Here is a 16,185-nt window from a genome sequence, read left to right as displayed (position 1 = left end):
TGAACTTTATTCTGTTCTGTGGTAAGGCTGATTTCTTCCAACATCCTTCATATCTCAAGATTCTCAAAGATGTTTCCCACTCCTCCAGCCAAGACTGACTGCAAACACCTCAAACACAGGCTGACTGAGCAGTGCCTAAGGCCTGGAAGTTAACTTAATGCCATGACCCTGGTTCTTCTGGGCAAATAAACACCCCAAAGAAGCCTTTCACTTTCAAGGGGCAGCTGCAGGAATTTTAATAAAGATAATTAGAATATTCCAGAAAACTTAACTCTTGCAGGAAACAATACTTACTGCTACTGCCTTGCCTGTCTCTGCTAACCAAGCACTACAACTTCATTTCCAGAACCGCCCTCAGGAACCCAGCTGCTGAGCTACTCGTCACACACTACATAGGCTAGTGATGGCAGCCAAAGCATCAGCATCTTTGCTGCACTACACTGTGACCCCCATCTTTTTTACATTCATCTTCAGAGCTGTATAGGCAAAGGGATGAGATGATAGCTGGTGAAACAACCCAAGCAATGAAGGCAGGCCCTGCTCCTTTGTTCCAACGTGACAGATGTGCACTCAAGGGAAATCCTATTCTAGGGAGGACTGCAGGTCAGTACTTAGCAGACCTAAGCAACTGCACTTTCAGGATGTGTCCCTGAATGCCACTGGCATGATGTTATTTTAGACCAGGACATTGGTCATTAACACCTTAAGGCCAGAGAGGTGCTAAGCCATACAAAAAATCAATATAATTTAAATATATTTATATGTATGCATAATAATGAAAAAAAAATGTAAATGAGCTCAAAAGATCAAGGAGTTTGGCTGTGTGCATGATATAGAACAGCTACAATGTTTACACACAGCCAGCATTTTTTGCCTTGAGAACAATTAGGAAAGATTCAAGATGCCTAATTCCACTTCCAAGTCATATCAGGCACTAGCTAAATTCTGCTGCAAGCACCAACAAACTTGCATTTCCTGTTCTTAAATGTTTTGAGGCTCTCCTAGTTTTAACTGCTGAACTTTGAGATAGAGATCATAGTAACAGCAGCAGAAAAGAACAAAGGAAAGGCAAGTGCAACTGAAGCAGAAGCTTAAACCAAAGCACTAAACTCCATGTTTTCAATGTGCTTTTATTTAAAGGACATGAAAAGGACATTATAAAGGATTCAAAGCATTTTGGGATGGAGGGGGGGAGGAAGAGACAACACTTAAAATAAATGTTGCATGGAGAGAAAATCTCTAATAATTTATTGACCTTCAGTTTCACATTGTGAAAAAAAAAAAACAACAAAAAACAAAATAACAAAGCCACGCAAGTTTTACAAAATGTTAAGATGTAGTAGCAAACAAAAAGACACAACATAGATAACATTACTTCTTCACTTGTACAGTTTTCTTGTAGCACATGAACCACATCTTCAACAGCCAGGAAAGGGAACATTATTCTGCTCTAATCACTCTTATTCAGACAGGTGTCAGACTTAGAGAAAAGGGGCTGCACAATTATACCAGAAGAGGAAGGCTGTTCTTTGTTACATGTTTCTACAGCAACCAGCCTGCAAAATAAAAGGAACCTTCCTGTCTTATGCCAGGGGTTTTGTGTGCACTCTACTGTGAACTGCATTTGCTTCAAAGTATGGGGTGCTTTGCAGGACTGGAACGGTCAAGTAACTAGGCAGGATCCCCACATCAATTCACAGAGCAAGAGCCTAGCATATTCCCTGCAGGGCCAGAGGCCCACCCTGACTTCAACTTCCTTCAGCCTACACACAGGAATTAATCAAGGACTTGAAAGCAGACCACAACTTTGGTAACAGCTGCAGAGAATCCATCCCACTTTGGGAAGCTCCGTGGTGCTGCAGAACAGATTTCACAAGCTAAGCACTTAGATGCAGTGCAGCTTCACATCTGAACTCCAAGGAGCTTGATGGAGAGAGCAAGTCTCAAACATGTAAGCCCTTATTCAAACAAAGGGGCTCCTGGGGACCCCGTTCTTCACTTCCTTGTGCCTCATGCAGTCACTGGAGAGAGGACATGCAAAGCACTGCAGTCGGGTTTTATGGATCCCTTTACACTCCCAGAAGCGACCCACAAGATGAAAGGCAACAGCAATTCAAGACTATTTACTTCAACTGGGCCACTTGTGTAAGTATTGGAACACAGAAAGGAGGCCTACCCCACCTAATACCTTTTCCTACTGTGTAAAAGCCATGTAAAAGAAAAGAACCAATGTGGGGCCAGGATCGGAAGAGGCTGCAGGCTTAAATGCTTCTTTAATCTATCATTTCAAGAAATCAACTCAACCAGAGAAACTAAAACTCTTCATGTCTAGCTGAACACCTTTTAAAAAACTGCTAATGCCTTTACTAATTATTCAGTGTTCTCTCAGTATTCACAGAACTCCAAATACTCTGAAATATAAGGGTCTACTCCAAACAGCATGTCAAATGTAAGGTAGCACAAAGAAACTTCCAGTGATCAGTGTAAACACTTTCAGATGACAAAGCTTCCACAAATACAGCTACATCACTGCCACACAGAGAAAGGCAAGCATCACCAATGTGACTATTTTTGTTTTGCATGCATGCATGCAGCTGTTTACTTTTATCACAGCACACACCAACCATGTTACTGAATGTGTCAGTTAATCTGGGCTCCAGAAACATTTATGGGAAAAAAACCACAATAAAACACATACTTCATGACAAGGTCTGCAAAGAAAGCATCTGTGAAACACAAGCTTCTGAAATCCAGAAGAAAAAGAGTAGCTTCATCTCTGTCTCAAGACCAGACTAATAAGAAACAAGCTTAGTTAAAAATCAAAGTTTGGCTTCTCAGGGTTGTAACCGATGCTTCTGAGCAACCATTAAAAACACCCACCTAAGGAAAGCAAAAGGCAGCAGAGTCTGAAGGCTATTTTTAAGATTAGAGGTTTGAAATTAATTTTATATCCCCATAAGAATTTTGCTAGATTGCTTGAGTCTCTGACACCTGGACACTCAGATCTGAAATCCAGATGGGTGAGGCAATCCAGTCAGTGCAAAATTACTGCTTTCTTTTTTCTTCTATTTTTTTGTTTTTGTTTTTTTTAAGACTTCATCAGTAACCCATCTTGAGGTTTTATTGTTTTTATTCTTGAATCACCATACTCCACTCATTCAGGTCAATGTGACTATACCGTAAGCACCCCTTCCAACACAATAAATAAATAAATAACTTTGGACAATGACTTCATCTGGGCTGGGTATCCAGAAGCTCTTCCACAGTATTTGAGTTGCTATCAGAAAGCTGCACAAAGAGAGAGCTGCAAGAGATTTTGGCTGTTTCCAGATTAGAAATCAAAAGGCATGACCAACACATGAAATGTAGTAAGGACACCATCTACAAGACACACCTGGGTAGCTGGTGGCCTGAGAAAGTGACCTCCATGGCTTCTTCCATTAGTATGTGTGTAATTTAAGATCCTGCCTTGTAATCCCCACATTTCCGACCGGGAAGCCACACCTCCTTCCCACTTCCAACTGTTACTGAACAGTTTTCTTTCTTTGTGCAGCAGAGCAAATTACAGATCACAAAATGTGCAAAACATACAACAATTCACACAAGCCCTTGCAACACAAAGACAATTACAGGCATTGTTTCAGCATGCAAGCACTGAACAATAAATAACTATCTCTACAACAAGTAACATAAGAATGGGACAGATTGAATTACTTATAAATACAGGGAGGAAAGAGAACAAGGAGCATTTGGGGGACGTAATTTTTTTTTCCCACTGTTCCTAAAGCATTTCACCACTGGGCCATTTGATGTCAAGAAGAGAGTCACCCACTGCACACAGGACAATGCAACGTGGGATCTAAGAGATGCTGTGGGCACTGCCCACAGACAAGCAAGCCCCAGTCAGCAGGGTTCAGCAGCAATGCTGCTGCTTCATTCACAGCAGCATCTCACTGGTTCAGATCTGGCCTGCTTCCCCTGCAGCTGGTGCTGGCACTTAAAAACCACCACAAAGAGAGGTGACAACCATTTCAAATTTCACATATAAAGAGCAGAGTCCATGGAAATCAAGTGTTGTGTGCTGCACAGCTCAGAAGTTCTGTCTGGTTTTCTCTTTTGAAGGACTGATTAATATTGGCATTAATCCATAATTACTAGCACAAGGACCAGATCATAGGTTCATCCATTTATATTTAAACCACGTGCTGAAGCACTTAAGACTTTTTTTTTCCCCCTCTCATTCCTTCATGTCTAGGTTAGATAATTTACAAGGTGCAGATGATTTTCTTCAAATGCAAGAGACGCCGAACAATTTTTCTTCATTAAAACTGTTTCTCCAGATCTGAGGTTCCAATTCTCTTCTCCAAATAAAGCAGTACACTAAAAGAATGGGGAAAAAAAAAAAAAAAAAAAAGAAAAAAAAAGAAAGAAAGAAAAAAAAAAAAAAAAAAAAAAAAAAAAAAAGAGAGAGAGAGAGAGAGAAAACACTTAAATAGGTTTGCCATACCATAAGGTTTTTGTTATATGTCAAAGAAAATTTAAAAGCTAGGCTTAGGATACACTGTGCTTCCCCACCCCACCACCACCTCAGTGTTCCTGTGCAATACCAACTACTGATCAAGAATGCATTCAAGAACATAATAATTTAGGGTCAGATTCTGCCTATTTTACTAGGCTTACTCATCAAACTCTCCTACTGACCTCAGAAATACTGTTTAATATTTTGGATTTAAATTCAGCCATTTGAAACCTAAACAAACTAGCCCAATACAGTTTAATATGGTGGGCTTTGCATCCTGCACACTATGTTGGCCCCAAATGTTAAAGCTTTGTAGATTTGTTTTAAGCAAACATAACACAGTGCAACTTCCACAAAAGCTGACATGAATGCTTAAGTTCAAGAGTTTTTTTTCTGTCCCTGGGCCAGGGGAAACCTGGTTGGGGAAGGGGAGGTGAAGGTGTCTTATTCGATTGTTTCCATTCAACATGGAGGAATCCTGAATTGAATTTATTCACTATATAGAAAGGGACATATAATCCTCATACTTAAAACATATCTAATATTCATTAGAGCAGAAGCCTTCCTCATTCTTTTCACAAAGCAGTCCACCATGCATCCATAGTTCCATCCTAGAGTCTTCTATAAAGATTGATTATTCAATGAAACATTCAGCCTTTAGATGCTGAGACTATGCTTTGCTTTGTCACCATAAAGCTATATTAAAATGCCCCTTTCCAAACCATCATGAGCTCACCACAGTCATTTCTGACAGGACTCCTAGGGTTTTAGGAGGCAAAGCCTACATCACTGCAATGCAAAGAGACTGCAGGGAACTCAGTTCATTTGAACACACATCTCTCTCAAGCTGTGCTGTCCAAGAAAAATAAGGAACATACACAGGAAACAAAGAATCCTACAGAACAGCCCAGCACCAAGCCTCTGCAACTGTGGGCTTAAAAAAAGATTATCTTCATCACATCTAAAAAAAGGTTTCCGTACTTGTTGTTAATGAAGTCTTTTCCACAGGTTCTTCAGAGTAGTGTGTTACTTTTCCCTCTGAAACACATGTATCAATACTGAAGCCAAAACAATGTTCCCTGTCACAGGATTACCTTCAAAAAGGCTATAGGCAACTCCAAAAAGCAGGGAAACCAACCAAACAAATAACATAGATGCCTAACCTACTCAAAAGCCCCAAGTTTGAGGAATAGACAAAGCAGGCTGAAGTCTTCCTAAATGCTGTCAGACGGGGGCCACACAGCACCATGAAAACAGAGGGTAATCAGAAGTAATTTCCGTTTTGTCCCTCCCACCCACTGGCAAAGCAGCAGGAGTCAGTAAAAAAAAAAACCCACCAACCTACTTGCTGGATGAGCACACAACATTAGAGAGATTTCTGTCTGCTCCTGTGTTCAGCCAGTTATCTTGTGTGCTAGTTAAACCAGTTATTCTGTGTGTTAGTGATGCTAAAATAATGGCTTTAAACAAGATTCTTCAAAGCAAATGAAAGCTTTTTGCACCGTTACATTCTGAGGACTCCTTTTCAAAACAAAACACTCCCTCTCATGTACTGTAAACTTCAGAACAATTAAGTCAGTGTCAGAAGAATAAGTCAATATTTTTCTTGGCACAGAACTGAGTCCGGGCATTCAGTCCTGCTGCTCTGATAACACTGAGAACTGCTGAAAGTCGGTAATAACAGAAATTAAACTGAAGATGTCAAGACTTCGTTGCAAGCTAGAGAGGAAGGCACTGCACAGACATCAAGAGCTCCATTCGCTGGCTGTCAGGGGTGCAATTACTCCCAGCACCCAGGCTCTGGTAAGTCTCAAGGGTTTGCCCTGCTTTCCCCAAAAGTAAGCCTAGAAAAAAATGAAGCGAGAAGAGAGGGCAGCATCTTAAAGACAACCAACCAGCTGAGATGGCACAACACAGCTGAATTTCACACTACATTTCTATGCTGACCTGCTGCTCTGCATGGGCCCAAACTTGTACATGTTACACATTCAAAGCTCCCAGCTGGCTGAAAGAAACACCAAGATGAATCCTCTGTGTACCAAAGAGACAGGAATGTAATGACTGCCCTACTTTTCTAGGTATATACTTCTATCTACACTGCTTCAAAGACTTCTGGGGTTTGTGTTTACATTTACTGCAAGGTCTCCAGCTGCAAAGGACACCAGAAAAGAAATAATCTGTCCCAGCAAGAACAACCCTCCTTTCTGGAGTACCTCTAACAGTCTGGACTAGGTAACTTAGACGGAAATGCAGAACTTGTTTGATTATTGCAACTGTATCTACTTGCCTTGCTCCTACTAAGGTGCCTGCCCTGCTGGTTACACTATACAGTGTTCAAATAAAAAAAGAAAGTATCACTTGCAGGATTTAAGATTATTTAGAATTAAGCATGCCACTATAGTTGGTTGGTTGGTTGGTGTCAAGTGCGATTCTGCACTTAAGTCTGAAGCAGGGAGTGGGGGAAATTACAACAATAAGGGGACTCTGCCATATTTGTTGGAAAATACACAGCTTAGTAGTTCTGGAAAAAGTCAGTGATTTATTTCCAGGGATGAACTGTAGAAAAGATAAAAATAAGGAAAAATTAGTAATAACTGAAGTAATAGTTTGTAGTCTGCATGAAAAAAAAAACAACTTTTGAAAACACTGGCAATAAGTGCAGGTACCTAGATTTTTTGTGGGTTTTTTCTAAAAACCTTTTCTCCCCTGCTTCTAAAAATCAGAGATCCAAGCAAGACCAAATTCATATTTACTTGTGAGAAGATACAATGCTGAAGTTGCATCTAGTAAGAGCTTGGCCCATTAGATATAATTAAATTGTTTTGGAACAGTGAGTGCTACAGACTAGTAATTATTTCAGTCAGCAATATTAATTACATGTCTTCCTAACACTGTAGCTAATCCAACATATGACCATAAGTCTTTTGAAAAATCTGTATTTTAAAGTTTGTCAGTGGAGCAAATGCCACCTTGCAGATGCAACCATTCTGGCCTGGTGAGATAGAAAATTAGTTGTGAAGTGCCTAAGATAGCAAATTTCCCTAAAGGCTGTCTGCATGAGGAAAGTATGCCGTCTGCCTGGAAATTCAGGTGAAATCACTATCAGGCTTCAGATCAGAATTTACAGTACCTTTCTGGGCACTGTTACCAGGTGCACGGTGTGACCTGCCCTCCATTGTCGGGAAAATGGCACAGAACCCTTGTTTGCCATCCATCTTGTATTTAAACACAGAGTAGAATTTGGTTTCCAAAAGATTATCTGCATTTCCACACAAGTTTTAAAACGTTACTTTTGCTCAATATCTTACACCTAAATCATGAGGAAAGAGAAGTGGGTGCAAAGTATGTGACAAACTACTTCCAGCATCTGGCTTTGTCACAGATGGGGCGCCTGGCTCACAGCTGCCAGGGAATGCATGTCTCAGCTGCTCCAGCTGTAAAACTGGATTGAATATACTCACCCTCCTCAAAGCTAATGCTGAAAAAGTTTTGTTGTTATTACAATGGAAATCAAAGGTGCTATTTCTTACCTGATTATTTGTACTTGCAACACATGCACAATTACGAGGGGAGGTGCTTCCACGTACTAACAAATGCTGTGGGAATTAGCGAGTAGGGCACAGTGGTTATGCTGTTCCACACATCTAACGTGGGATCATAGCAGTCCAACGTTTTGCACCTCTGAATGCCAAAGTAGCCTCCAACCACATACAATTTGTTTCCAGATGCCACTGCATGGCAGCTCATTCGCTTAGCTGTCACATCTCCCACCTTAGTCCACTGGTATGTCTCACTGTTGAATTTGTAAGCAGAGCATGCAGAGAATTCAGTATCTCCACCCATAATAAAAATCTGGTTACCCAGAACAGCTGCAGCTGTGTAGCGCCAGGGCTGGGGGCAGGTGGCTGGTACCGTCCATCTGTTTTCACACTGATCATAGCACTGAACTTTGGGCAGCTTGTCATGGCTAACGCTGGTACCTCCAAAAGCAAACAGCTTAAGCTTTGCACTGACTACAGCTGCGTTGCTTACGCCCTCTCGGAGTGGGGCAACCATGGTCCATTTGTTGGTCACGGGGTCATATTGTTCCACTTGCTTTAAGGATACTGAAGGGGAAGCTGGAAGGCAACCAGTTGCTGCAGTGTGTCCTCCTACTACGTACAAACAGTGCTTAAGTTCAGCAGAGCCATGCCCAAACCTAGCTACCAGCATGGGTGCAGCTTTTGACCACTCCTCGTGAAGGGTGTCATACACCCACACATCTTTGGAGACTCCATTTTCTGACCCTCTTCCCCCTGTGATATACACTTTGCAGCCTATGGCACAGGCACTGAACTCTTTCCGTGGACTCGGTATGTCAGCCTTCGGAATGATCTCCTTTGCCTTCTGGTCCACCAAGTACAGCTTGTCACACATAAAGGTTTGGCCACCCAAAAGAAAAAGCGAATGGCCAGTTTTACGGGGTCTGGCACACAAACTAGTGACCACGCCATCGTTCTGCAATATCTTTAATTTGCACCTTATTGACTCTTCTACAATCTCTTTGCTTTTCCTTTGCTTGGTGATAAGCTCCTCCATGGCCACATTCTCCATGAGGTATATGGCTGGCAAGAGGGCCAGTCTCACCGTCTGCAACAGCTCAGGCAGGTAACAGTGACGCTTACTCAGGTCATAGTTGACCCAGTTGATAGCAGATTCATATACTAGCCTCTCATCTTCAGTTTCTAGTTCTTCACTGGAAAGAAGCTGCACTACCATGTCTTTGGGCAGCTGGAGGAAGTCTTCGCTCTTACTGATACTCTGGAAGTTGCTAAGGCACATCCTCCAGGACAGCTCGTACAGCCTGGTACACTGGTGAGCATCCGACAGCAGCAGCATGCCCAGACAGTTGGTGGGATGTAGGTTTTTCTCCAGAAATTCCGCGCAGGCATCCCGGATGTCCTGGAACTCCAGCATGTCACCAGCCTCCAGCAGCGACTCCGCATTCTCCTCGTTGATGATAACCCTGGAGGAATAGGCGTAGTCCAGCAGAAGCTCTAAAACTTCTGGGTGAATCGAATTATGAAAGTTGACTTCACTGTCTTGGCTCTCCTTCAGTCCTCCGCTGAACATCGCTTCAAAATAGCGGCTACAAGCGGCTAGCACGGCTCTGTGGCAGGGGAATGACCTGTTCCCAGCATGGAGGAGCACATCTGTAAAGAGACGCTGCTGACGCAGAAGGTTCAGATGAGTAAGGACACTATCAGCATAGGATGACTTGTGAAACAGGTATATGTTTATGGAGCCAGTGCTGGCCCTAGATTTGCGATTTTCGTGCATGCTGACTGACATTTTCTTTCACACCTATAAAGGAAAAAAAATATTAGTAAGACAGTAAAATTCATTATTATTTTTAGATATCAAAAAGTTTTATTCACCAAAGTTATTATTCACTACAAATGGGGAAAAATCCTTAATTTACAGGTGAGCGGACAGAGAATTAACTTTGGCATGTGTTTATTTTTTTCTAAGATGAGTTTCATAAATTACATACTCCAAATTCATTGCCCAAGAGCAGGTTTATCTTGGGAAACCTGATCTCCAACTTTCACAGCAATACAGTAAGCAAGACAGAGGATAAAGAAAAGGAACCAGGACTGATTTTCTCACCCTTCCCCAGCCTAGACCAGCTGATTCATTACATACATACACATGCACATGCTTGAAACATTCTCCTGTACTGAATCATAGCAGGAAGAGCTACCAGACAGAATACCTAAGGAATGTCAGAAACTGCATGGGGAACAAAAACCTACTAATCCCATTAGGAAGCTTCCCTTTGGTATAATGATTCCATATGCAGCAGCAGAGAATGAAAAAAGGAACTGTAAAACGAAAACCTAGCAACGATCGTAGACTTACACTAGCAAAACCTTTAAAAAAATACAATGAGTGAATGTTTGAGATTACATCTTGACCTCTGCCAGCAGCTGCCTGCTAAAGTGATACAGCATCTACACAGGCAGAGTCAGCAGAAAAACGTACAACTGAAGCCACCAGGGCATCACCTCTGAAGTTAGATCAAGAGTCAGGAGCACAAGCCATTGGTTCATTCTAAGTTTTCAAGGAGACATAAAACACAAGACCTATCTTTCCCACCCTTTTCCTAACAAAAGCACAGTGCTGTTTGGAGGTTAGTGTTACATTATCTGCCATGATAGGAAGGTCCATCAGTAAGATTACAACAGCAAGTTTCCAGATTTAATTAAGAGTAAAGTTGAAACACTTTGCAGTGCAAGGAAAGGAAGGAATTCTGGCAGGCATATATAGCTAATAGCCAACAAGCCACAGTGGAGGCAGTAGGAGATGAAGCATATACAGCATAGTGCAAGCTGTGGCTGTTGATTACTGCTGTAATCATCTCACTTCTATCTGTCCAAACAGTAATGGAGGCTTGGAGAAAGAAGAGAACCAAAATTCCTTAATAATGATGATATTTACATGCCCAGAGTCTCTTTTACTGCACTTTCACATAAGGAACAGGACAAAAGCCTAACTGGCAAGTGTCCAGTGCTCAAAGACCTGGGGCCACCTGTGTAAATTTTTATTGTGGAAATACTTCCCTCCCTCATGGACTTTAATATTTTCATATTACTCAGCATGTTTAAGTGGTACAGAATTGTACAAATCTATCCTCACATTTCATGCTTCAAGATGACACAGAGCTTTAAAAGCTTTAAAAATATATTTAAAAATATATGGGATTTTTAGAAATTCTTATTACTAGAATCTTGAACAAAATTGAAACCATAAATAATTAATTTGGGCAGCAGACTCCAAGATAGAAGGATTTGTGCATATGGAATACACAACGCATGCAGAGTGACTGCAGCTCAGGTAGTAACATTGTTCTGATAGCTGTGCTAGCATCCAAAATAACTGATCTGTCACATCAGACAGCAAGCCTGTCATTCATCTTTCCTTCAGCCACAGCAAAAAAGCCCCTCAAACCAATATCAACTAAGTCAGAAAGAGACATCTTGCTGCAGAAGTAACAGCCCATTTCCTTTAATCTGGAACATGACTTGCAGATGAAACAACTGGGATGGAAAAGAACAAGCAAGACACACAGTGCTCAATCCAAAATCCTCAAAAAAGAGTGAGAAATCCTTTCCATCAAAGCCACAAAGCAGAGTATATGTCTTGCTACACGGTGCAAAAATTTGGGAAAGTATTTTACAAATGCTCCCTAGGCCAACATCCTAAAAGCGCTAGCACAAAGCTCAGAGCAACTTAAAGAGGCTGGTACATCTTCATCACACAAATCCTTCTATGAGGAAAATTAAATTACCTTTAATGCAATTGTATTGTCTGGCAAATACAGACTCAGATGGCATTCAAAGGTCCTGAGCACTAATCTTAGAGTAAAATTACCCACTTACTCCATAGCCAAAAAGATTATAGTGACCATAATACAGGTTGAAACCTGCTGGAACTGAAGGATTAAAGGAAGGGTCATGGCTTGAAATACTAGTACATAGACACAGAAGGAAGGGTGAATCCTTCACTGGCAAAGAGCCCACTACCAAATTTTAAATTTTTTTCCAGGCACTTGGCCATTTCACATGCAATTACAATGCAGTGCACTGGATTTCTGCAGATTGGCTTTCCTCACACTGAGGACACACTCCTGCAAAGTTTCCTTGCCAGGGAGCAGGAAAGGAGCTAAACGCCCACTGATCAGAGACAATAAGAGTCACTGGGATATGAAGATCATTGTCCCCCTGCTCTCCATCCCAATTAAGCTAATGTGTAGACACCACAATCTAGGCATGCCCGGATCTCTACAGAAACACCGTTCCTCTCCTTTTCCCTCAGAGTATAATGAAAATTCTCTTTTACCATGCATCTAGAGTTCAAAACCAGGGCAGGTAAAGTTCATGTTGGAGACTGTAAACACCGGCATTCAGATCTTACAGCGGGCTCTATACTCCCATGAACACCACTTGCTCAGCATCATTCAGAATAAGCCCATAACCACAATAAAATAGAGGCAAACATAAAAAACTCACCCTGCAGTTATGCATACATTGGAGGCTAGCAAGCTACAGATGCAGAGAGGAAGATCAAGATCACTGCACATTACTCAAGCCCACCCACAGACATAGTAACAAACCCCACTGTAAAAGATAATAATTTAAAAAATTAATTTAAAAGCCACTCTGAAACAGCTACTGAATAAGGCACTCAAGGGTTTCATCCCCATAAAGCAGAAGACTTGGTCTTTCAGTGAGCAATGCCATTTCTTAGGAAGCACTTAAAAGAGCAGCAAATGTGTCATCTGCAACTGTTCCGATAACATTGCATTTATCACCACAATATCATCTATTAAGAAGAATTCAAAGTATGCCAATTCACATTTAAGATAAGCTAGCATATTTCCCAGAACAGAACAAAGATATTTATCTATACATATCTTTTTCCTCCAATGTGATTGCTGAGATGAGTTCACACTTGGACTAGGCAAACACCCTTACATGCAATTATCATAATTTACTGACAGGCAGTGCTTCTGTAATCATGTCCTTTTGCAGTTTCTGACAATTAGATCAGTCTTAATCTTACGACAATATTAAAATATATAAATGACAATCTAGCTTCTTTATTTGGAGTTGGAAATCATGCAAGCCCCAAATACTTCAGCAGAGGTAATTTACAGTCAGTGAGCAAATGCTGATCTTGAATAATGTGAGTCAACTCCCTTCAGGCATTTTTTCCGTGGAAATAACAGTGTTTGTATGTAAAAGAAAAGAAGTGGTCAGTAAATTACAAATACAGATTTTATCTAGGAAAAGAGGTTGAACCAAGATTTTGATTTATAATTGCACCTCAACAGGCTGCTTCACTGCAGCCCAGTTGTAAACACTACTTGAAAACTAAGCAAGACTGGCGGCCCCGCTTAGCAGCTCTGCAACATGCAGGTCCCAGCCTAAATCAAATGAAAAGTATTTTCAAATTAGTGACACATCCCTGATGCAGGCTCATTGTAATTCGACTCTGTAATTGCACGGTGGTGCTTGCGTTTTTGTCTAGAATCAGTGAAACAGCTGAAGGAGAGGAAATCTGCTCAACATCCCATTCATTTAACCAGCACCATTTTCAGTTGCTAAATCTGCAGTGATACTATGACGGCTACAGAGCCAAACCCTGACCCTGCCTGAAGTCCTCTAGCACAAACTCAGCGGCTCCCTAAGACCTGCAGCGAGACGGAAAGCAGGACATGCTTCTCCTGCTAGGAATGCACTACTGCTCACCACACGCAAAGAAACCCAACGCTTAATTCCACCGAGTACCCTTCACAATAACGCCTCAGCAACTCCATCTCTGAAAAAAATAACCAAACCTGCTCGTTTTCTTCCCAACCTGATAAAGAAGCAGCATAATAAATTAAAACGCGTTTGGTTTCCTTTACCGAGCAATAACCACGTGCTGAAGTTTCTGTACGACAGCAGGGACAGCAGCGTCGCAGCGACCTCCGGGAGCTGCGAGGAGTTCGCTCGCTCCCCTCACTCCCTCCCTCCTTTCCTTCCTTCCTCCCTCCCTCCCCTTCTCTGCCCTGACCCACAACCACGGAGCGATGCTCCGAACTTCCTAGGGCCCCGAGGAGGAATCCCAAGCCCACGAGGCAGCCTTCCCAACAGGAGCCGGCACTTGCCGAGCAACGCTGCACTCCGTACGGTGTGCGGAGGCACGCAGCAGACACCGCGGATGCCTGCCCACCAGCCGCGCCGCTGCCCGCGGATGGGGCGACGGTCCCCGAGCGGAGGGTCAGGGGCCGGCGGATCAGCCCGGCTAAAGCCGGGGGGGGCCCGCAGCGCTGCGCGGGCGCGGACCCAGCTCGTCCCGCCTGCCCCGAGCATTCCGTAGCTCTGGCTTCCCGCTCGTCCCCCGCCGCCAAACGCACGGCAAAGACGGGCCGCCCCCCACAACCCGCGCTGCCCACCCGCCTGTCCCCGCAGCCGGCGCTGCAACAGGTCGGCGAGCACCGACTTACAGCAGCGGCTCCCGGGCGAGCGCGGATGTCCCTCTGCCTCCGCGCAGCGCCGCGCATGGGATGGGAGCGGCTGCCGGCTCGGTGGTCCGAAGGAGAGGCGGCCGGGCAGGCTGAGCTGCCGGGAGCCGCGCAGCGCAGGACGGAGGTGGTGCCGCTGGCGGGAGGCGGGACACGGGAGGAGGGCGGGAGGCAGAGAAGAGGGACGGGCGGACGGGCTAGAAGAAGGGGCCGGCTGCTGCTGGCACCGCCGGCCGCAGCTCTGTCCCGGCGGCGGCACGAAGAAGGGGTATATGGGCTAGGGGCGGGAGGAGCGTTTATGCAAAGTGGGTGAGTGACGGTCGGGGGAGGGACGGGAGAGCGCGGGCAGCGCCCGGGCGGCGGCGGGAGAGGCGCAGCGGTGCCACCGCGCTGTCCCGCAGGGGGCTGCAGGGCGGACGAGTCGCCCATGCCCGCGGAGCTGTGGCCACCGCGCTTCCATTGCGCTCTCCAGAGGCCTTCACAGAGCTGCCGCTTCGTAGCAGCGCGCTAAGAGTGCTAAAGCAGCACGGAGCTAAGTCTGGCCTTAATTATTTCCCAATTAAACAAGTATGAGAAAAATGCACTTGTGCAAAAGGCGGATTTCAAAACTAAACATCTTCTACTCATAAGTGTTTACATGATGGAGTTTGTAGTGCAGCTGTCTACCAGAAAAATACAGGATGCTGTATCAGTGTCCACGTTGCTAATTTGCCATTTGCTCATACCAGTTAAATCAATGGTATTAGTCAAAGGTTTTCCAAGGAAGATAAGAATAATTATGTTACTACCACATGGAGGAAACTCCCAATTGCATACAATAGCTAGGAGAACTAATTCATTTCTGAAAATAAAATCTCACCCATATATCTGTTAAAAGAGAACCCTGCAAGCAATTCACTGGCACACAGAGGCTTACTTACATTCTTGTTGCTGGACTCCAGGGACTGTGAGTAAGTACACACTTAGTGTACAGCAGGACACATCTGAGATTCAAGAGAGACTGAAGAGCATGGCTTAACAGGGAGCAGATCAGTGATTTTTTTTTTCAGATTACTTATTTTTTGTGGTATTGTTCGATTACCACAAGAAGTGTTGCAGATTGCAAGGTCAAAAAATCCTGCACATCTGTATGTAATAAAGTATGCTTCAAAGCTGTTTAGGTGTGAGAAGCTGTTGGAAATTGTAAGCCACCTTACACAAGGAGTGTTCATGGGCATCCGTGCTCATTTGAGTCATGTATCTCCAGAGGATTTTGTTTTAGACTGTGAATGTTCAACCTTTGTTGCAGATTGGATTGTTCACTTTATGTGTGCAGGTTTTTCCTTTCATAACATTTCCCATAAAATGCCTTGATCCTGTTTCCTCCCATTTTCCCCCAACAGAACCTGCAGAGATTCTACCCAGATCTTTGCCCTTACAGGTTATTCCACTATGGTAAACATTTCATAGCCTAGTGTCAGAAAGTCAGACGGTACTATCCTTTGCAATTAAAAACACAGAGACACATTACTTCATACTTCAGAACAAACTTCTAACCAGCAGGACTATCACCATGAGTTTAAACCAGAAATCCTAGGACAGATTGGGTAACATAACTAATCCATCAGTCAGCAAT

General features: G+C 43.3%; 1 protein-coding gene across 1 annotated transcript; it reads right to left on the bottom strand.

The window, feature by feature from the left end:
• Positions 1-3,077: 3,077 nt before the first annotated feature.
• Positions 3,078-14,818, bottom strand: ENC1 (ectodermal-neural cortex 1). The gene is made up of 3 exons (XM_030467815.1): positions 14,553-14,818; positions 8,050-9,862; positions 3,078-4,380 (listed from the first exon to the last, which is right to left on the bottom strand). The coding sequence occupies exon 2, from the start codon at positions 9,848-9,850 to the stop codon at positions 8,081-8,083; it is 1,770 nt and encodes a 589-aa protein (XP_030323675.1). The 5' UTR covers positions 9,851-9,862; positions 14,553-14,818; the 3' UTR covers positions 3,078-4,380; positions 8,050-8,080.
• Positions 14,819-16,185: the final 1,367 nt, after the last annotated feature.

The sequence above is a fragment of the Calypte anna genome, chromosome Z (assembly GCF_003957555.1).
Source record: "Calypte anna isolate BGI_N300 chromosome Z, bCalAnn1_v1.p, whole genome shotgun sequence".
Lineage (NCBI taxonomy): Eukaryota > Metazoa > Chordata > Aves > Apodiformes > Trochilidae > Calypte > Calypte anna.
The sequence above is the reverse complement of the archived record's forward strand: the minus strand, read 5'-3'. Positions and strand labels throughout refer to the sequence as shown.